Consider the following 22,877-nt stretch of genomic DNA (forward strand, 5'->3'; position numbering starts at 1 on the left):
CATCTCTGGGTTTTTGTGCTGAACTCACCTTTATTCTTTTTCACGCAGTGGGAGGAATAAGGTCAGTACTTATTTGCACCTGAGCAAGTTGTTTTTTTCCATTAACGAAATTTGCCCAATAACTTTTGTATTTTTCTCTGCATCTCACCATTATTCAGCTACGAGGTTCTCATTGGGTAGCGACTCAAGTCCATGCAGGACATTCCATGCACATTCCCTGTCTGTCCCTGAGGGACACATGGATGTGGGAAAAGTTTTGAAACATGTTGTTCCACCCTGTCAGCTGCATTAAAACCAGTAAATATCTGACTTTCATATCTCTCATGCATTAACCCATGCAGCTGAATATCTCACCCTGTGCATACATGTTATCCTATGACTATATGTTTACTAATAGTATGCATTATGAAAGCTGACCGAGCTGCTTGAACACCTCCACCCTCCATCTACAGCACAGAGCCATTAAAGCAGAGCCTCTCCGTCCTTACAGACTGCACTCAGGGTTTATTTATAGTCCGAGGGCTGCAGCAGAGATCCGCTCGTGTTGTGGCACGACTCTGTCACTCAGGGCCGGTGGTCCCTAGTCACGACCGAAATGATGACAAAATTCTGCACCACGGGAAGCTGACGTCACCCGCGGTACAGTCACCTCCTCGGTGACGTCACGTGACGGAGGCTGGGGTGGCAGCAGCCCGGGTTAATGCCATCTGCTGGATGGACTCAGACTCTCACCCGGCATTACGTCATCGGGGAGAAACCGGTGCCAGCTCGGGATCGGTGTAGCCTGGGAGTCTGGATGTGAATGCAAAACGAGCCGGGAGAGGTGGTGGAGGAGGAGGAGGAGGAGGAGGAGGAGGGCTGACCTGGAGTGAGGCTGACCCGGCCTATTATTGGACAGGAGCTGTTTGATCAAGCAGGGAGCCTCAGCATCTATAAGATTAGATGACAACAGTATAAACACTTCTCTAAAAACACATATTCCACTACAACTTATACTTACAATTTGCTTGGCTTATCCAATGTATCAAAAAGGGATATGCAAATTGAAATAAAAAGACTATAAAAGATATGATCTTTTATATGGCTGAAGTAATACGATTGATAGCATAGATGTGTTTTCTTGTTCTTAATGATTCAGATAAATATGTGGGTAGCTATGTGACCATGTCCATACTATTCCCCCCGCACCTTATACTTTTGTCTCTACATATGTCAAATAATCCTCAAAAATGCACAAAAAAGCAACAAAAACAAGAAACAAAGACAAATCCAAGAAAATACAAGACGAGATAAGATAGTGTTCATTGTCCCTGCAAACATAAATAAAAAATAAATAACTCATAGATAGCATAACATGACAAATTCGAGGTTTTTTATGGTATAAAACACAATTTCCAGTCACACACACACACACACACACACACAGACTTGGGCTTTACATAAGATACATGAAGCACAGTAATATACATAAGACATACAATAAAAATACATCAAATGAGACGAGCTATATTGCAAGAGTTTATTAAAGCAGTATGTGCAAAATACATGGGCAAAAAGCATACAAAATATGTTTAATAAAATATCGTGACTCGTGTGCTATGGCTGCAACGCATGGTGCCAAATGCAGTGAGGTAAGCTGGTTACCTGGTTTCCTGGTTGGATGCATTCAAATGTTGGAAGCTCAGAGAACCACAGAAAGAGCTGAAAAATAAGACGTGTGTTTGCTGTGGAGGCGAGCTGCTGTCCATGGTGCTGAAATGGACCAACACTACAACACTGACAACTTCATCATGTGCGCGTTGTGTCTGCATCATGAGGCTGCACATGGTTTATGAAATGTGACTTACCTGAATGACAAACTACTCAAAAGTATCGCGAGAATTGTTTGTTAAATATGTTAAATATGGCTGTAGCCCTCGTGCACTCCTGAACTTTGTGTGGCAAGTGTGTGCGTTGGATGAAACACTGGTGTGTGTGTGTGTGTGTGTGTGTGTGTGTGTGTGTGCAGCCACAGTAAAGGCTGCTTGCATGTGATGATGGTGATGGTGATGGTGAGGACCCCATTCTCACATGAGTAAGCGCGCCTCCGCAAAAAAAAAAAGAAAAAAAAGGGGGGGTTGGGGGGAGGAAGGAGGAAGAGGAGGGCTGCATTCCCATTGACTGACTGAGAGAGAGAGAGAGAGAGAGAGAGAGAGAGAGAGAGAGAGGCAGCACGGACTCCGCCTATACCGCCCTAACATCCAGCTCCAGTCCGACGACGGCACCACAGACCAGCCGTGTGATCCAGGGGCCCCCTCATCGCGACTCCCGGCGTGTGAAAAATGGGCTCCCCGTGAATCCGGGCGGTGGAGGGCAGAGGCGGGCAGGCGGGGGGTGGGGGGGATCGACGACGAGAGCGTGGTGGGAGAAACACCCAGAGAGGACAAACAAAAGCACAACCGAGGGTGCCTGCAACCATGAGCGGCTTGCACTATTCGCCAGAGCTGCGGCTGCCGCTGCCGCTCTGCCCGCGGACCATGTCGTGAGGTGCGGCTCGGAAACGATCCGGGGAACCTGTCAGCCGAAACGACTCGCCGAGGAGGAGGAGGAGGAGGAGGAGGTGGTGGTGGTGGTGGTGGTGGAGGTGGAGGTGGGGTGGTGGTGGTGGAAAAGATGTCCGCCTCGGTGGGGCCCCAGGGTGGCCCTCGCCCACCCACCGTGCCGCCATCCATGCCGGATCTGCCGGACCTCAGCCATCTCACCGAGGAGGAGAGGAAGATCATCATGGCAGTGATGGCTCGGCAAAAGGAGGAAGAGGATAAAGAACAAGCCATGCTAAAGTAAGCGCAACATTTCTCCCCTTTCTGTGGAAGTTATAACGCATAGCGATCCCCCTTTGTAGTGATCAACACCACACACACACCCATCACATCCAGTAACCGATGCGCTTGTCTTGAAGAGGTGGTGTGCTCCCAAAAAATGTACCCAACATAACAGCAGCTGTTTCTGAGAGAAGTCATCAGAGGGACAGCAGCCGTGTGAGGCTCGATGCAGCTGGAATCAGTCAATAAATTAAAACAATATACAGTCACAGTCAGTGGAGATGACCCGAAACAGGGTCAAACGTGTTACAGGTGTAGATTGGGCCGTGAGGATGGGGTGTGACAGTGCTGGTGGAGATGGTGGTGGTGGTGGTGGTGGGGAGGGGTGTAAAGGGGGGGGGGGGGGGGGGGGGGGATGAATCATAGCATTATCCATCCTTCACCCACTCGTTTTCATCAATGGGGACTGCAACCCATCCCTCAGTTTACACATCCAACACCGCTCTGATTTTCCCTTTTACGCACGCATGCAGGCTGGAGTGGCTTGATTTTTGCAGCCGCGAATGTGTGTGCATCTGTGTGTATGTGTGTGTGTGTGTGTGTGAGAGAGAGAGAGAGAGAGATCGCTTTGGCAATAATGGGAACAACAATGACATTATAGCTCACGGGCCTGGAGCGACACAAACCGTTTTATAAGCCCGACAGACGGACGGTGGTGAGGCGGTGTGTGTACGATCGTTTGTGCTTCCCTTTGGCGGAGAGAAGAAGATGGGGTGTGGTTGGGAATCTTAGCAGCCCTGAACCGGACACGATATAGATTAGAAAAGAGACCGGATATATTGGTCCACCTTTGGAAACCCCTCTGAATATTGATAAAATGACGACCCATCGCTAAGAACTGTATATAAATAGCCAGTGATAGATTTCAGAAGGTGCCATACACAAACTGAGCCACTAAAGGAGCATTAAGGGGAAATGACAGGAGGTAGCTATAGCTCACTTGAAACTCACTGATGTGCTACAGCTGCCTCATACAAAGCCTTGGTTACATTGCAGTTTGATGCCTCAGGGGCTTTCACCACAAGCAAATGGCAATTTGAAGCAGCACAGCCGCCACTGAGCCATATCCACACCTGCACTGGAACATGTGAGGGGCCCTGTCTCTCTCTCTGGCTTCATAATGAAGGATATTGCCGTATAGCAGGCGTGCAGCATCCCACAGCACTCTGGCTTGCTTCAGTTCTAATGGCTGTTTTCATTTCCTGACTGCAGCCTAAAGGGAAGCTGTGAGAGCCGCATCGGGAGAGGAAGTGATGTATTTAATGTTCCATGAGGCACAGGCTCAGGTTCAGTCAATAATGGCTTCATCATCTGGCTAACCATTGATGGGACCAGTACACCATGGACAAAGGAGAAATGGGGTTTTAGAGAAATATGCAAATAATGCCCAGTGAGCAGTGATGAGGCCTGTTTAGCATCTACTACAGCGTGTAGAGGCAGGGGAAATGGAAGAAGAAAATAAGATAGACAGCTTAGCCGTTTTGTGTTATCTCATAGCCCTTCGTGTAGTCATGTCATTTAATATCAGTTAGTCTCAGACAGTGGCCATGTCTTTGTTAAAAATGGGACATATCTTGTCACACCTATGCAAAGCAACCATTCCACTCAAAAACAGGCCAAGAAGAAATCCAGAGTCAGAGACACAGACAGGATCGTCACACACAGACACACTAATTCACTAACAATTACTATACGCAGCAACATCTCAGTAAAAAACATCTACTTTCGGTGGCACTATCTTAGCAGAAAACACAGCGACGTCTTGGTAAAAACATCTACTTTCCACGCCACTATCTCGCCAGGGAAAGCAGCGACATCTCGGTAAAAAACATCTGATTTCCATGGCACTATCTAAGCAGGAAACGCAGCAATGACTTGGTAAAAAAACATCAACCTCTCTGTAAAACATCTCCGTAAATAACAATTGCTTTTTGTGGGGGCGTTGGTGGCTTAGTGGGTAGAGCAGGCGCCCCATGTACAAGGCTGTTGCCGCAGCAGCACGGGTTTGAATCCAGCCCGTGGCACTTTGCTGCATGTCACTCCCTCTCTCTCTCCCCCTTTCACACTCATCTGTCCTGTCAATTAAAGGCTAAAATGCCCAGAAAAATATCTTTAAAAAATTGCTTGCTGTGGGACTATCCCCAGTAGAAATACAGTGACAGGCTGATACCAAACATCCAAGTTTGGTACCTAAAAAACCTCTGGAAACACGGCAATGGCTTGTTAAAACTCAACTGGCTTTGTTGTATGTTGGTCTTGAACAGTGGTTTGCAGCTTGGCAGCCATCTCACTCAGGTGTCATGCAATCTACCATTTCCATTACCTCCTGATAACAAAGTCAGCTCATATACTACGTCACTTTAGAAACACAGAAATGATACGTATGAAACAAATGTAATGTGTCAGTGGTTTGCAGAAATGTACAATACCAACATTTTCTTTAGGTGATTTTTGGGTTATTAGGTTTGGATTCAACCAAGGGTTAATATCTCTTAGATACCAATACGTCATAAATAAAACATGCTGGTGCCTTCTTTAGTATCTTCAGTGATGAATCAAATGGCTGTGGTAAATGGTATCTAATGGTTTAAGTGTACGATCAGCAGCACGAGCATACATGATATCTCTGTGGAGGAGACAGTTATAGGTTACAGTTAATGGATTGAATACTTATTTTTCTGTTATCAGGGAGGAAACAAACTCTCTTTGTGTCTTTCCACCATCGTTATGTTTTTGATGCCATAAATGATCTTAGTGGACAAAATTTAGACTTTTAAATCATTGGACAACAATCAAATTGGTCTGGTGCTGGCTCAGTGTCGGTTATTAATAAGAGCAATTGTAGGTGAGATTAAGAAGGGGGCCATCTTTTTCTTACATAGCTAGCTGGCTACATTCCTGAAGAGTAGCAACTGAAAAATGGCAACAGACATGAATGAGATCAATATATTTACACAGCTTATTGTTAGAGCCCATTTAGACCTGGTGTTAACATGCGTTTTGGTGATCCAAACAACAGCAGACAGCCGAGACACATATTTGTTCACACCCGTGCCTATGATGCGTCTCCAGCTGATAGCTTGCTAGCTGCTCTGTAGCATTTTGCTAGTCAGGGTAGCGGTTGCGCCAGTACAACTGGAGACATCACTGTCAGTCAAATTCAACATGTCTCCTTCCAAAGGTAAAAACAAGGGATGTGCATGCAACACTAAGTTCAACTCGTCATTAAATAGGTATGTTAGAGAGTTTTAGCTCATTGTCACCAGAACTGCCACTACATCCTGCACCAATGACGTAGGCCATGTCAGGGACGCTTCAGGACGCATTAGTGTTTATACTACAGAAGATATGTGGTCAAATGCGTCCCAGACCATCTCAGCAGCTGAGTGATCGGACCGCAATGTGTCTTGGTGCATCTTGGTGGTCGTTTAGACTTGTATTTAGCGCTGTCCACTTGTGATCGGATCCCAAAACCTATGTTAATACCGCCTCTAATCTAAACAGGCTCTTAGCAGACCTTTAGCATAGTTTTTGTATTGTCATGAAAAATGTCAATGCTTGTGTAGTAACAGCCACTACAGCTTCTGTGTCAAACTGAAATTGGCTGACATGCAAATGAAATGGCAGCTCAGTCTGATTATGTGGCAACTAAATAACCAGCCCAGTCGCCAGAAGAAAATGTGGCATTGTATGTCTCAGTAAACCATGATTATGTTACTTTTTTATGTTTCATGCTTATCATATTAGCGTTTCTAAAGTGACGTAGTATATGAGCTGACTTTGTCATCTGGAAATATTGGGGATGGAGTAACACCAATGGGAGGCACCTGCCAAGCAGCGGACGACTGTTAGACACCAACAAACAATAAAACTGGTTGTGATTTAGCGAGTCATTGCTGTATTCCCAGTGGCTTTTTAGGCACCATGTGTGGGCGTTTTGTAGTGACTTGTTTGTTTTTCCAGCAGGAACAGTGCCACGAAAAGCAGGTTTTTTTTTTTTTTTTAACCAAGACATCACTGCTTTTCCGGTGAGGATTGTGCCCCCACAACTGGGTATTTTAAGCCAAAACATGATCGTTTCCTAACTATAACCAAGTCATTTTGTGCCTAACTGCATGTTGAAATGTTAAGTTTTAATGTATCTGCTACCAAAAATGTGTGGTAGCAGCCTCCCTATCTATGAAACTTCTTGAACAAATCCTTCTTCATTGACAGAGATGGACATTAATAACAGCTGCTTCCCCACAGCATTGAAAATTCACCTCCCAAAGAACATTCTGTACCTTACGTCAAGACTATTCACCTGGTCAGCACTGTCCAATCAGGTTGCAGCGTTGCCTGAGACCTGAGCAGCTGGTAGTGATAAGGTTATACTGATACTGAACTTTATCTGTCATGAGTTTCACCTCCAGCATGAGACAAACTGAAGCGTCCCAATTTGCTGCTGAGCCAGAACACCTGGTTCTGGGCTATCAGTTTGCTCTGTGAGAAATCAGCACCTGGACTCCCCCGTCACTGATTCACAGCACTAACTAACACTCTGTCCATGTCTAATACACGATAGACTTCAGAGACTTCCTTCATTGACTTGCTAAACCTCCATTGACTTCCTAATCCAGAGGATGTTAGTGGAGGGGGAGCTGTCATGCGGTGGGGAGTGAGCGAAATGCTGAACGCAGCAGTGACCAACCTCTCCTACGCTGTGACGTTAAAAATCCTCCTCCTAGCACGACAGGAAATCTTTTCTCTGCAACCTAACACTCCAAGTTTCCGACCACCCCTGGGAGCTTTTGAGGTTTCCAAAATGTAAATATAGAAATAATGTGTAAAATATTGATGCGCTCAGCCGAGAGGTTGTAGACATTTTAGACGGGGGCGGATGCACAGCTCAGGGCCTTAAGGTCTGAGAGGCGGGTGTAGTTAACGGGGGCACCCACTTGTGTTTATGTAAAGCCGGAGCGAAAGTACAAGTAAACATTATGAGTTGTAGTACTCCTTGAATTTACTGAAACTCAATTGGCTTTTATTTTTTAAAAGCATTCACACTTTTCTGACACGTTATCAGGTGCTGATTGGCTGGAGTTTGTTCCTTCACACCAGATGGACAGAAGAAGAAATCAGGACCCAGGGCACAGAAGGAGGGAGAGGAGGGAGGATTTAGAGGTTTTAAGGATTAGAGCAGTGGAAAGAGAGAGAAAAGGGGGAGACAGAAATAGTGGGAAGAGCTTCTGTAAGGGTCCCACATACACACACACATATACACACACTGCTAATCTCCTACCAGGGCTCCCCAAGGCTGCAGGCTACAGGGTGCATCTGAAGGGCAGCGAAGCCCCCGTCGCTGCCTGCTGTCAGATATGGCTGCTACTGTCCACCAAGAGGACAATTGCAGTTCAGCGGTCAAGGTCAAGAATGGGCTTTAATTTATAGGACAAGCAGCTTGACTTCTATTTTAATGTGGGATTTAAAAAGTAGTAAAAAAATACTGAGGCTTGGCATGGCATAAGTCAGATGATGAAGATCTAGGTACTCCTTTAGCATCAGTTTTGGATGACCAAGGATGACATGTAAATTTCCGCTTGTGACATGCAAAGTGTCTTTTCGAAATAAACTTCGATGTTCATAGGAAGCAGTCTCTTTTAAAAAAACTTTGACTTATAGCGTCCAACTTACAACCAGTCAAGCATTGCGTGTTATTTTATTAATCAAAGCTATAGTGTGTAACTTCTGTTGCCCCCAGCGGATAATGCGTTATTACAACAAATAAGCCGGCATTTCCATGTACACAGAGTAACACTCGCCACACGCCGTGTACACAGAGTAATACTCACACTACGTTCATAGCACCATTTCCAAGAAAATAATAAAGTACTAGGTCCAGTACATGTAACAGCAACACATACTACTCATAATATAATTATAAACCAAGTCACTTACTTATCCAACAGCAGCAAGGCAACATCCGTGTCTGCCCTCAGCCCAATTTCTTCCTTCAGGGCTCTCCACGGAGGAAAAGCGACGCCAATACAAATCCTTGTTTGCCTTCTCCGTTGGTCACTTTCCATTTTTGCTAATAGACCTTCAGCCAAACGTCCAGGCTTTTTCTTTGTGGTAGGATCCACTTCTGAACCATGTCTTGGCCGCTTCTTTGGGTTCTCCGCCATGTTGCTTTATTTTTCTACCTGCGCTCTACCTCTTGCTATGAGACTCTCCACTCTTCCTCCCCCTCCCTTCTTGTTGTGAGGTAAAACGCGGCATTTCCTGTGCGCCAGCGCGGGAATTTCGCCGGTCGACACGCAAACTAAAAATGATACATATTGAAAAATACCGCGAGATGTTAGAGGAGCCGATCGGCTTAATCAGCATTGTGTCATCTCCTCTAGTAGTGGCTTGGGTGAAACGGACATTTACGGACATGTAGAAGTTACACACTATAGCTTTAATTGGCGTTCCATAGTGCTGGGCTTTAGACAGTTCATAAAATGTAGTTCAGTTAGCAATAAAGAGAGAGCGATATAAAGTACAGTGTGCGAATGTAGAAATATATTTCATTTAGTTAATTGTATGCCATTATTAAATCAATTCACAGACACAACAACTTAATTGCCAGTGACTGTTGGGTCATTGGCAGTAGGTCATGTTATTTCTTTTATCTGTCATAGGCAAAACTGTTCATGTGACATCACTGATAAGGGTGTGGCCAAATATGTAAAATGTTTGAAGGTTTTAATCCATAGAAAGTTGTTTATTTATTTGATTCAGTGTTGATGTCATCAAATCATTCCTTCATTGCTGCTTTTCATCGATATGTTTAATGTACACAGTGATAGGGAAAGATAAAATGGTGATCAACATAGCGCTAACATCCAATATTGATTCCCTTAAATGCATCAATTCCATTTTCCCCTTTTTAAAAAAACACCAGGATACTATATAATTTGTCTTTGTCTTTACTATTATTTACACTATTAATTTATTGCATACAGATATATAATCTAAAATGAAGGGCAAACTTCATATTTGCAAATAAATAGGTGGCTAATCCGAGTTTAGGTTGGTTTAAGCAGTTTAAAGGTTCTGGGTGTGACATTCAGAGTATTCATACAGCAGCAATATTAAGTCACACTCCCTCTGTGTGTGTTGTAATCTGAGCTTTTCTGTGGTTTGTTTTGATTAGGTATAAAACAGTCCAGCTGAACGTGCATGTTAGTGTATGGTTAGCTGCACTGGCTAGCTTTACTGGCTAGACGCCGGCGCTTTGCACTGCTCATATTGCGGTTACTGCTGTTATTGGGATGGCTTTAATGCAGAAGTGTAGCGCCCACCCTCTGGTTTCCTCCCTGGTTCACACTGTTAGCTCTGTCAGCACTGTTGCCGTTGTCAAGCGCTGTTTATAGAGTTAGCACTGTTAGCTGCTGGCTCAGCCACCTCCATGTTGAGAAATGTGTCCAGACAACTTTGCACAGAGCCCCTTAAGAGCTATGTTTATTTTGTCATATTATTTTGTCATATGTCATACAAACTACTTTTTACCCTTACAAAATAAGAAACTATGTGTTTGATTTCTATATAACAGAATTCTTAATTCATTGCAGGGTTGAATGTAGACAGTTCAAACAGTTTTCTTAGATAAAAATAGTACAGTGGTAGCAAAAGTTAACTCTTTAAAATAACACTTAACTAATGCTCCTGATGTTGCTGATATGCTTTAACCAGCCTCCAACTGTCTGTTATGTCTTTTAACTTGTTTCATATAATACCATAGGACTGACTTTTGACTTTTGTATGAATAGTATCTATGATGTGTTTAACATAGATATCCTTCTCCTTGCTAGGATCGTTTTATCTTGTTTGCACAGTGGCTCAGTGAAAACAGTAGCAACTAGTCAGTCTACTAATGTCAAGTTTCAAGATTTTCTCTCTAGAGTAAAAAAAAAAGGATTCCCACTAAACACAATTTGGTACTTTCAGCTGAGATAAAGAGAAACATTTTTCCGAGCAGACTTAAGAGTTTCAAGGTTTCTGTGAGAAAAATGCTAATGTTGAATTATGGATCAGGTCTGAAAATAGCACACACTTGGAAGCAGTTCCTGAAATATTTAAATATTCAGTTCACTGGCTGCTGTTGATGTTCTGAACCTCGTTTTTTCTTGTTAACCTGTTTCAGTTTTGGCCCACTGTGGAATCCAACTAATTACAGTGTGAAATGCAGATATAGTGCGTTTGAGTGTGAGCGTGTGTGTGTGTGTGTGTGTGTGTGTGTGTGTGAATTTGATCATGCATTTTAATGTAAATGAGAAAGCACTCTTGGTTTTACATAGGTGAACACTCATACAGACTGCTCCTCACACCCACCCTCACACACACACACACACACACACACACACACACACACACACACACACACACACACAGCATCTATACAGGCCGTCTGAGAGCATGTGCACTGCAGTACTTATGAGAGGCAGCACACAAAATGCTCTGCAAACCCAGATGGTGTTTCTGTTTTCTCAGTCTGTGGATGAAAGCTTGCGGGAGGAAAGTACGCTCTTGCAAAGACAGAATTCCTTTGTTACTGTACAGTTTGTCCTGTTGCTTTGCAGCCAGCCTCCACTCTTCCTCCAGACAGCTGGAGAGAGTGTGAATTCATGTGCTCCATATGTGTGTGTGTGTATTCAGAGTGTGCTGGATTGGATCTTCACACTTTGCTCTTAATTAAAAGAACTCGAAAGCAGTCGGGTGTGTCTGCAACACCTGGAGGACTGGAAGCCGGTGGGGGGTAATGGTGTCTGTGTGTGTGTGTACATGATTTGTGTTTGTGCGACATCAGTGTGTGTTTGTGAGTGTATCACATCTGTCATCTCTGCTGCATGTCTCAAAATGCTGCATCTTGTGTTTGCTTCTTGGTTTTTCATTGTCAAATGAAACCTTAAAAAAGAAAAAAAATGAACACTCACCTGGGTATACCTCAGGATGCACTCACACCTGTGTGTGAGTGTGTATATATGTGCATTCATGTGTATGCTTTTTCTTTAAATGTAGGCCAGAAAATTTGTTTAAAAGCCAAAAATCTCTCATGGGGGTATGGGAGTTTACTGTCAAAAAGTCAGAATTAGATTTAAGTGAGAATGTAACAGATTCACAGAGGCACAACAACAGTAAAGATGGAAGAAATTACCTTACATTCACTTTTACTCTTCTGTCTTGTGTGCCTCCATGTCACAGCCCAGTCGTCAGAAGAAAATGTCGACATTTTAAGTTTCAGGTTGTGGTTTGGGTGTTTTTTACTGAACCATTGCTGTGTTTTCACTAGGGATAATGGTTGGTTCTTACAGACACAGCGGCATTGCCTGATGAAATAGTGTCACAAACAGCAGTTGTTTTTTACCAACACATTGCTGCATGTTCAGCCGGGATAGTGTCGTTGAAATACATAGCTCAATTCCAAGAAAAAATGTCAATATTGTATGTCTCTGCAGACCACAGGTATGTTACATTTGCATGCCGTTATGTAGCAGATACGTCAGTACTTCACGTTTCAACACTGCTGTTATTTTCAAGATGGCGCCGCACTAGTGGCAGCTTGTTACAGCAGCTCCTGCTCACTATTGATCTTTTTCTCTTTTAGTTTTCTTAATTTGATGTCTTTTTAGTACTCTTTCTAGTTTTTTCTTAGCCTTGAAATCCAGACCCAAATCTAGAAAGATTTAGGGTCTGGCCATGAGTAATGAAAATGGCTCAACTCGAGGGGCGTCACCAAGCATGCATTTGAAAATATCACTGCACGCAATTGGATAGCACTACGACCTATCAGAACAATACACAGGGTGACGTATCCAGAGCTTAGCTACCAGCAGAGCTAACTGGTAGATTAGACTCTTGCCGTATCCGGTTGGCAAAACAGCAAAAACGTCCTTCTTGCAAAGGAAAGATTCGAGCGCCATCTTCTGTTCCTCTTTTAGAGAAAAAGCCAAGTCTAACTCGTTCATTGTAGCGGCCAAAACCATTTCAAACAACTGGTGTTCATCTGTAGCCATCTTGCAATGTTTACTGACTGATTCTGGACTTCGTCGTCACAGCGCTGTCGTCATCTGTTTAGCTCACCTCTGGCCCGCCTATATCAGATACACCGATGTGATTGGTGCAGCTCGGCTCCAACGGCATAGGTGATGAGCATCATTACTGATTGCCAGAGTGACTCGCTGAGCAAATTCAAATTGTGCTCTTGCAAGAACTCTGGATTTCCAGGGTAGTTTTTTCTACTGATACTTCCTGTTTGCTCTCTCTGTTGCTGTAATGTTGCATTCCTCGTTGTGGGACTAATAAAGGATTATCTTATTTCATTTCATTGTTTTCTCTTAAAATACTCACTTTTTATGCAAGCTAGAAATGCAGTGATGTCTCGGTAAAAAATAACCACTTTTTGTGGCAATATCGCACCACTGGAAAAACAGCAAAAAACACCATTTGGTAGCTTAGCAGCTGCTGGAAACCAACTCAGTCTCAAAATCAGTCGCTTGGGCAGGGACATGCGGTATCAGACATCGTCCTTTAACATCAGCATAATACGCAGCCAGTCGCCATTATAGTTTAAAAGTGTTCGGTGGTGTCAGAAGGAAACACGGTGGGACAAGAAGGAAAGTTAAGGCTGCGAAAGTCTAAGAAGGGGGTTGGAGGGGTCCAACAATCACCGACTTTCACCCGGGAGAGCTGTGTTCGTGTCCCGTACGATTATAAAGCCAAACCCTGTTCTTTTTTCTTCAACCTAACCACATACTTTGTTGCCTAAACCCAACCATGTGCTTTAGCAAAAAAATCAATTTGCATTGTTGTACTGACATAGTGCGTTTAGACAATTTATGTGACAGGCAGAACTTGACACAGCGTCCCAGAACATCAGCAACCAACGCACCCAGGGTACCTTTCATATCGTATCTGGACATAGAAGGTCCATGACCAACCGTCGATATGTGACGAGGTCGGAGTGAGAATGTGTTGCAGAAACAACAATGTCTGGCTGAAACACAACCTGTTTTGTTGTTTGTTGGCCTTTAAAAAGTGGTCTGCAGCTTTGCAGGTGTCTTGCCGAGGTGACATGCAATGAAAGTCAGCTTATATATTATGTCAAAACATTGATATGATAGGTATAAAATGGGCAAATGTAATGTTCATGGTTTGCAGAAAAGTACAATGCCAACATTTTCTCCTGGCAACTAGGTTGAGATATTTGGCCATGCAGTATACGTATGTTAAAAATCAATAGCTGCGTATTCTTGAACTGCTCTTGTTTCCCCCTCTCACCCAAGAGAACATGTCCTTAAACCTCTGAGCTATCTTTGCTCTTTTACTATCTCGTGCAATTTGGGAAACAGCCTTGCATGTGTGTGTTTATACAGCTGTGCTGATTTGGTTAATCATTAGCTAAAGCAGCAGAGACAACGGGGACACAATGTGACAGAGAACCAGCACATGGCCTTTCTCACTCACTGAGAATGGGAAGAGATGGTGTGACTGGGTGGGACTCTGAGTGTGTTGAGAGTGAGAGACCTGAGCGAGCCTCGGTGAGTAGCCTCTTTAGTGCTCTCAGACCTCCCCGGCATTAAAGTTTAATGAGAATGCATTCTACTTGGGCTGACCAGGCTCTCTACATCTCTCTCCCTCTCTCCTTCCATCTCTGTCTGTGTTTGTGGTCAGAGGAAGTGATGGGATTATATCATGAGTGGCCACACACAACCATGTACGGGACTCAGATTTGTTCCTTTTGGTAACACCAGTCACTGCCCAAAAAGTGTCTCTATGTGCTTATTTGAAGGTCCAGTGTGGAAGATTCAGGGGGATATATTGGCAGCAATGGAATGTAACAGTCATAACTATGTTTTCATTAGATTACAATCACCTGAAAATAAAATGTGTGTATTTCTTACTTTAGAACAAGTCACTTATATCATACATGGAGCAGATCCTCTTCCATGTTGATCTACAGTAGCTCAGAATGGACAAACCAAACACTGGCTCTAGATAAGGCCTTTTGCTTTTTGCATCGGCCATCGTAGTTAGCAGCCCCTCTGTGAAGAGATCGCTGGTGAATCACTGTTTATACCGGTTTAAATCACCGGGTCCATTTGTTTTGGAGAAGAAGAGATCTCTGCTGATAATTCAGCTCCTGGTAAAAACCTCCTGATTGTCTGGATCTTAAGTTGTCAGAGGTAAAAGGTAGGCACACATTAGCAGGTGCTAGGCTAGCAGCCCATCTCTGACATGCCAAACAGCTTTGGGTTGCAACGATATTTTCACGGTACGATAACCGTGAAAATGGAAGGGTTTGGTTGAACAAACCTTTTTCACAGTAATTGAAACTTGAAAACTTTTGAAAAAGTCTCCCTTTAGAAAATCCCTAAAATAAAGGGGAGATTCTCTGTCTAATGTACCTGGAGAATCAAATGTACCCGGTATGATAACTGTCAACTTTTATATTACGGTATACCTTGAAATTGGTGTATCGCTGCAACTGTAAGACACTGGAGAAACACTGATTTGTAACGTGATACTCCCCGTTGTAGTGTTTTTACTGGTTTAAATCACTGGGTCTGCTTGTTTGGGAGAGAAGGAGATCTCCACAGGCTCTGTTTCAGAGAAAATAAGGTGAGCACATGTTTGCAGGTGTTGGGCAAGCGGGCAATCTGTGATGAGCCATACAGCATAGAAGAAGCACTGATTTGTAACATGAATTGCTTTATTTAGTGTTTTTATGGGTGTTAATCACCTGGTCTGTTTGTTTTAGAGAGGAAGAGACCTCTGTGGATGATTCAGCTGCTGATTAAAACCTCCTGAACAATGAACACTGAAGGAATTCTAACCAGGAGAAGTTTCAGCTGGTTGCAATCTGCAGTCCTCACCACTAGATGCCACTAAATCCCCCTAAATCTTACACACTGCTCCTTTAAATCATTGCAATGTTGCCTCGATACGACACATTTTTTTTTTTACATATATGTAGCTCACTATGTGTCGAGGCTGCTGAGATAATAATTATTCCTCAATCCAGTCATAGCTTACGTCACCCAGCAGGCTGTATGTGAGGTCGGAGGCTTGGTGTATGTGTGTGTCAGTATCTAGAAGAGAAAGAAACAGAAGAAGAGGGCAGTGAAAAGTGAATTTTATATATGCAGTGACGCGGGAGAGAACATTTTTATCAATTAATTGGCTTTGACAGAGTGGAATCCAATGTACAGCACTGAAGATATGAGATACGAGCGAGGTATGAGAGGAAAAGAAATAAAGGAAATGGAGGAAGAGTTGGAGGGATATAAATGGAAAAGAAAGAAAAAATAAATACACGAGGAGGAGAGATACAGTGATAGACACACAGATACACACACACACACACACACACACACACACACACACACACACACACTCACTGTGGAATCCATGCCAAAAAAGCACTCTGCTCCATAAATACGGGTAAAACACTCACAACATCAATAAAAAGAGTTATCAACATCTAAGCGCTGGCAATAGGAGGGGCTGCTTAGTCTGATGCTGAAGACAGGCTACGACTGTGCAGCTAAAGGACTGTCTGTGCAGTGATGGAGCAGCACAGGGAACAGCCTGGACTTTTGTTGAACAAGACAACATCAAGTCTGTTTGTTTAACCTTTTCAGACGCACAGACCATCCAGTGACACATGTCGTATGTGTTTATTTAACAGAGCAAAACTATGCTAATTTAGGAGCATAACCACGGAAAATAAAATGCAGCAGTCAATTTACAAAAGTCTGACACACACACCTGAAGTCCTCCCTTCACAGCGATGAATAAAGTGCCCCCAAAATCAAACTATCAGGTGGTGTAAGAAGCAGTTGGCGCCTAATTGCAATTTAAGCATTAAAAATGTTGATTTTTCTATAAACTCATTTGTTGATAATTTAAGAGACCTGACTCATTTTCTCTTTGTATATGTACTATTGCCTTTCAGTAAAGCAAAAGTTTCTTATCTGATTACTCAGTTAATTTACGGATTAATCGGTAGAATTCTTGATCACTAGAAAAGCTGTGAGCTGCTGCCCCAACCTTCTTTCATTTTCTGTAACTGCTTATCTTGTTAGGGGTTGCAGGAGACCTGGAGCATATCCCAGCTGACACTGGGCGAGAGGCGGGGTACACCCTAGACAGGTCACCAGACCATCACAGGGCTGACACCTGGAGACTGAAAACCATTCACGCTCACAACTACAGCCAATTTAGAGTCACCAGTTAACCTAGTTAACCTGCATGTCTTTGGACTGTGGGAGGAAGCCGGAGTACCTGGAGAAAACCCACGTGGACAAGGGGAGAACATGCAAACTCCGCACAGAAGGGCTCCCCAATCCCGGGGTTCAAACCAGGAGCCCTCTTGCTGTGAGGAGACGATGCTAACCACTGCATCACCGTGCCACCTGCAGTCTCAACCTATGCTACTTTATTTTAAATTCAAGTCAAAATCCTACTCTTCGTAAAGATAATTAACCAATTGCCAGAATAAATGTTAGCATTATATTTCTGCAAATCAAGATGGTGAAGGTGATTATGTTGCAGGTATGTTGAAATCAGACTGCGTCTGGTTATGTTTAGGCACAAAAACCACTTGGTTATGGTTAGGAAACGATCATGTTTGGGCTTAAAGTACCCGGTTTTGGTGGCACAATCCTGTCTGGAAACATGGTGATGCCTCTGTAAAAAAACAATCACTTTTTGAGGGACTATCTGCAGTGGTAACACAGCGATGGGTCACAACAAAACACCAGCATTTAGTGGCTAATAAGTCGCTGAAAATACAGCAATGAAAACGTAGCAATGACTTGCTTAAAAATAACTACCGGTTTTGTTGATCTCAGTGGTCTGCAGCTTGGCAGCCATCTCAGTTATAGGTGACATGCCATCCACGCTTCCCTCCATCCTCTAATGACAAATTCAGTGCATATATCATGTCACTTTAGGAACCTTGATATGATATGTATAAACATACGTCACATCATTTAACTGTGGTTTGCAAAAACCTACAATGCCAACATTTTTTTCTGCCGATTGGGCCGCTCACAATCAAAGACAGAACTTAGCCTACCCAATATGTCGTAGCGTATGGTTGTTGTTTAAGAGATTTAGAGCAATAACATAACAGTATGGTGGTAAAATGATTACTTCCCTCCCAAAACTTCATGAAGTCTATCCTCTAGACACCAAAAAGTCTAGATTCTTCTCAAAAATAAATGATAGAGAGCGCAGCAGGTTAAATTCTTCTATTGAACATTGCTCACCTAAAGCTGTGCACTAAACCAGCAGGTTTATGTGTCTGCAGCAGTCAGATGTGGCTGTAACATTGGATCCTGGAAAGAATGACAGCTGGGAATCAAACCCTATCAAGCCAGGGAGGATTGACCAGATTGTTTGAGAAATTGCTGCCCTATAGATAGATACACAGTGGCCATCTGGGTGCTTTATTTTTGCTAGCATTATGACGTTTGTACTGTTTTATAGCCCTTTGACAGCGAAGGGAGCCAAATGTGTAAAAGTCGTCATAGATAACATTGTGGCAGGCAAACAAGAAAACAAAGAAGATGTTTGCATTTGGTTGAGCACCCATCTGTTGCTCTTCTTCTGTCCTTCCCTGCCTCCTTCCTCCTTTCATCACTTTCGCACGCAACACCCCGGCAGACATGTTGAGATTTTTTTGACACATAACTTCATTTCCAATAAATGACTCATGTTGCTGCTTTTACAAACTGTTCTTGAGCAGATCTATCTATTCTTTTTTCTTTCTCTCCTCCTCTTCTTCCTCCCCATCCTCTTTCCATCATCCTGTCTCCAACCTCTTTCCATTATCTGCTCCTCTCCTCAAGTGGTATTTATAGTGGCTCCGGATGCATCGGCTTCTCTCCTCCGCTGGTCTCTGGCCCACGCTTGTTTCCATCTTGGCTCTCTTTGTTCATCCTTTGCTTTTCCACTTGTTCTTCTTCTGTCTCCTCCTCCCTGCAGACAGTCATGTCTTTCTGAGATGGGAAGACTTCTGGGATTGTGTATAAATCACTCCTCACCTGTTCTTCCTGCCTTCCTGTTTCCTTTTTTACCCCTACTGTGTCTTCTCCCTGTATGTGTCTGCTTCCTTTCATTTACCTCTTCTGATCCCTCCGCCTCCACCCCTGACTCCTCCTTTCCTTGCCTCCTCACAGCGTGTGTCAACATGTCTGTCGTCTCCACGGTCTCTAGCTCCATCAGAAGCGGAGACATTTTTTGCTTCAACGCTCTCATTGTGCTGTCATGGAGCACTGGGACTGTTGATCCAGCATCTTTGTTTGTTCTTTCAATCAAAAGATCCAGTTTGTTTTGTTCTAAACCCTGCCCCTGACCGGCAACTGTCCAATCATAGCATAAAAACCACAACTAAGTATCCCAGGTATGTCACGCTTAGGATCTCTCTACAATTGAAAGGATGTGTGTGAGGTTCTAGTAAGGGCAATACTTGGTATGTAATTAAAGATCCCCAAATCTAAGACAGAGAAGCAGAAATACAAGGAATGGATTAAGCAAGGGATAATGCCCCACAAGCTGTCCATTATCAGGAATTAATGGCCAACATTGAAGCGTGGGGGTGTGGATGCACATTGGACAGTTGCCTCTGCAAAGGCCTTTGCCTTTACAAAGTTAGCCCTACTACACCACCTATTAGCCAAAAAGCCATTAGAATATAGGAGAGTATACCTACTTCCTCCTCGGTAGCCTGCCAGTCTACCTAGTGGTACACCCACCTCATCATCTACCAGTACAGTATTTAAAGATTTCTTCCAGACAGGGCTCTCTGGCAGAAGGCCATGAAGGTTAACGTATCCCATGTGCTGTATAATGTGTGTTAGTTGGGTCAGTTTAAAGTAAACTTTATTGCACTTTTACAATTACTTATCTCTCATGGTGAAAAGCAAATAACAAAATGGTGGCAGCAACCCCTGATTGTGTTAAATGGCCCCTGAATCACATTGAATCGAAACCATATCGTGACAGACTTTCTAATATCCGCAAATATCGTATTGTTGGCTGGGCTCAGCCTTAGAGATAGGGTAAGGAGCTCAAACATCCAGAGGGAGCTCGGAGTAGAGCCGCTGCTCCCTCATGTCAAAAGGGGTCAGTTGAGGTGGTTCGGGCATCTGATCAGGATGCTTCCTAGGTGCCTCCCACTGGAGGGGTTTCAGGCACGTCCCACTGGTAGGAGGCCTCGGGGCAGACCCAGAACACGCTGGAGGGATTACATATCTCATCTGGCCTGGGAACGCCTTTGGGTCCCCCAGGAGGAGCTGGAAAGTGTCGCTTGGGATAGGGCTGCCTGGGGTGCTTTGCTTGGCGTGCTGCCTCCACGAACCGGCCTTGGAAAAGCGGATGAAAATGGATGGATGGATGGATGGATGGATGGATGGTATTGTTGTCCAAAGAATCAATATATTATTGTATCGTGATGAAACCAGTGATCGCTTCTTTTCTTGTGTCTCCTCAACTGAGAAAGAGTCTTCTGCAAGGCATCACCAGGAATCAGCTGATGAGACAGAAATAGTACTGCCCTACAGATATACACAAACACACACACACATACACATACACAGCTTTCCCCTCTCCCCTCCCCATCCTTGGGCAATGTATTCATGCTAATTAACAACTCCACACCAACGACTGGTGAAGAGAGTGGAGACACAAGAGGGAGAGATAAAGAGAACAAGAGAGAGACAGGGAGAACGAGGGAGGGAGTCCTTGGACATGCTGAGCTGAGTATGTGAGGCCCAAGGCGAAGGCAAACCCATACGTGTGTGTATATGTGGGGTTTCTGTCTGTGTCATTGTTTATATTTGTTTATGTGTATGTGAGTGTATGTAGTAGTGTGTTAATTTGCGAACTTGTTTTGACAAGACCAAAGCAGGGCTAACCCACATCTGGCTCTGTGGCTGTCCCTGCTGGCCCGTGGTGTTGACCTAGAGAGAGGAGACAGCCACAGTTGGGCCGGTTCACACCACTTGGACCCCTCTGGTCACTGTCTACCACGGCCACATGCTAACAGTGTTAGATAGTAACACATTACAGTCATGCCAATCAGTTACTTTTTTCAGTCATGAGTAGTGTAACGGATATCTTGCTGTGTGTGATCAGGGAAAACACTGGTCCAGGTCAGGACTTGTTAGCGTAGCACTGGGGCTGGTCAGAGTATGGCTAACTTCTGCTACTAGGGAACATTGCTGAGAAGGAACGGTCTGTAGACTGCAAAATCTCGGATGAGCTTCAGTTTTTCATCCTTTCTAGTTTATTTCTCAACCTTGAGTTACATTTGATTGAATAATATTGAGGCCCATATGCCATCCGATGAGTCTGAAGCCCTTTCTGGTTACTCTAAAGCAAGATATGAGGGAAAACTTGCCCTGATTGGCCTCCAGTCATGCCTCAGGTTGTCTTACATGACACCGCTACCTTTGCACTATCTTGCTTTAAATGATTAAAGCATGAGTATGAGTAAAGTTATTTGAACCGACCAAGCTGGTCTTGCCATTTGGTGACTTGTTTGCTAGATTTAATGACTTTTCAGACCTTGTTAGTCATGTAAATAACACCTAGCGTCAAATTTAGCGACTTATTCAGGCTATTGTAAAAAAAGAAATAAATATATTACAATGTCAATTATTTCCATGCATGCTGCTCAGAGTAATAGCAGTCCACAGCTCTTTAGCCACCCAAGTCTTTATGCCGCTGTTTGGCTTGTCAGAGCTAGGCTGCTAGCTTAGCACCTGATAATGTGCTCATCTTTTTTCTCTGATAACTCCTCCTGAAAGTTTTTACCCAGAGCTAAATTATCTGCAGAGGACTCTTCCTCTCTAAAACAAACGGACCTGGTGAATTAAACAGTAAAAACACGGAATAAAGTAGTTTTGTGTGTTAAAAATCTGTGTTTTTCCAGCACTACTCATTATGATCTTGGCTGACACTAAAACGCAAATGGCAGTATCTAGTGCTAGTGTTTAGTTTGTCCATTCTGGGCTACTGTAGAAATATAGCAATACAACATGGCAATCTCTGTGGACAAGGAAGCGCTCTCTATGTAGATATAAATAGCTCATCCTACAGTAACGTAAACACACCGATTCTTATTTTCAGATGATTAAAGACTAAAGAAAACATACTTGATTTATTATTTTCCATTGCTGCCAGTATATACATCTTCCTAAATCCTACACCCTGGACCTTTAATTGGACAAGAGTCGGCAACACTGGGCCAAGCCTGTGCCTATATTGACGGGGTCTGCTTTGGTTGACGCTCCCGTCTGTGTTTACGAGAGCCTTCTTGATGGCCGCCAGCCACATTTTACCTTACGGTTCTTCAGCTGGTATGATGTAAAACTGGAGACTTGGATTAGTCTAGTTGTGTTAGTCATACAGCCAGTCACCCATCAGCTCTTTGGCAATGTTGATGTCACAAAGAAAATCTTAATAATCTTAATTTGCTGTTTCTCCAAGCAGTTCTCTGCACTGTTACAAATAGTATCGGAAGTGATCTTTCTCTGATGCATAGTTGTGTAGCAACAGCAGGCCAAGAGAATATTCTGGTAACACCAAAGTTCGTTTTAGTTGTTTTATTCCCAAAGAGAGCAGCTCTGCCTTGCAGCCAATTTTTTTCCAGTGGCTTTTCGCAGTATTGCAACGAAAAAATCCCCTGCAGCCCATAAAGCACTTTTCCCGTAGACCACCATTATAAAAGTCTATAAAAGTGTTGACAGGACACCTCAAACTACAAACAATATCAATTATGACTCTGTCATAGGCTTAGTTTGTGCATACACTAATATACTGCACATCCAGGAAAGATGATACAACATTATTCAGGGTTTAAAAAAGTACTTAATTTAGGGAGAAAACACATATAACAAAATGGACACTAACTGTTTTTGTATAGCTGTCTTGTGAATTTTTCCACTCAGGCTGTTTTTCAAGTGAAATCGACTGGAGAAATAG

The 22,877-nt window shown here is 43.5% G+C and overlaps 1 protein-coding gene across 12 annotated transcripts in view; it reads left to right on the top strand.

Annotated features, from left to right (window-relative positions):
* Window positions 1–1,405: 1,405 nt before the first annotated feature.
* Window positions 1,406–22,877, top strand: part of rims1b (regulating synaptic membrane exocytosis 1b) — a 95,380-nt gene continuing 73,908 nt past the window's right edge. For all 12 annotated transcript variants that reach the window (XM_049571782.1, XM_049571781.1, XM_049571769.1 and 9 more), the window contains exon 1: window positions 1,406–2,819. In XM_049571782.1, the coding sequence (XP_049427739.1) occupies window positions 2,653–2,819 (167 nt within the window). In that variant the 5' untranslated portion in view covers window positions 1,406–2,652. The remainder of the gene's footprint in view (window positions 2,820–22,877) is intronic.

Source organism: Epinephelus fuscoguttatus, linkage group LG3, assembly GCF_011397635.1.
Source record: "Epinephelus fuscoguttatus linkage group LG3, E.fuscoguttatus.final_Chr_v1".
Lineage (NCBI taxonomy): Eukaryota > Metazoa > Chordata > Actinopteri > Perciformes > Serranidae > Epinephelus > Epinephelus fuscoguttatus.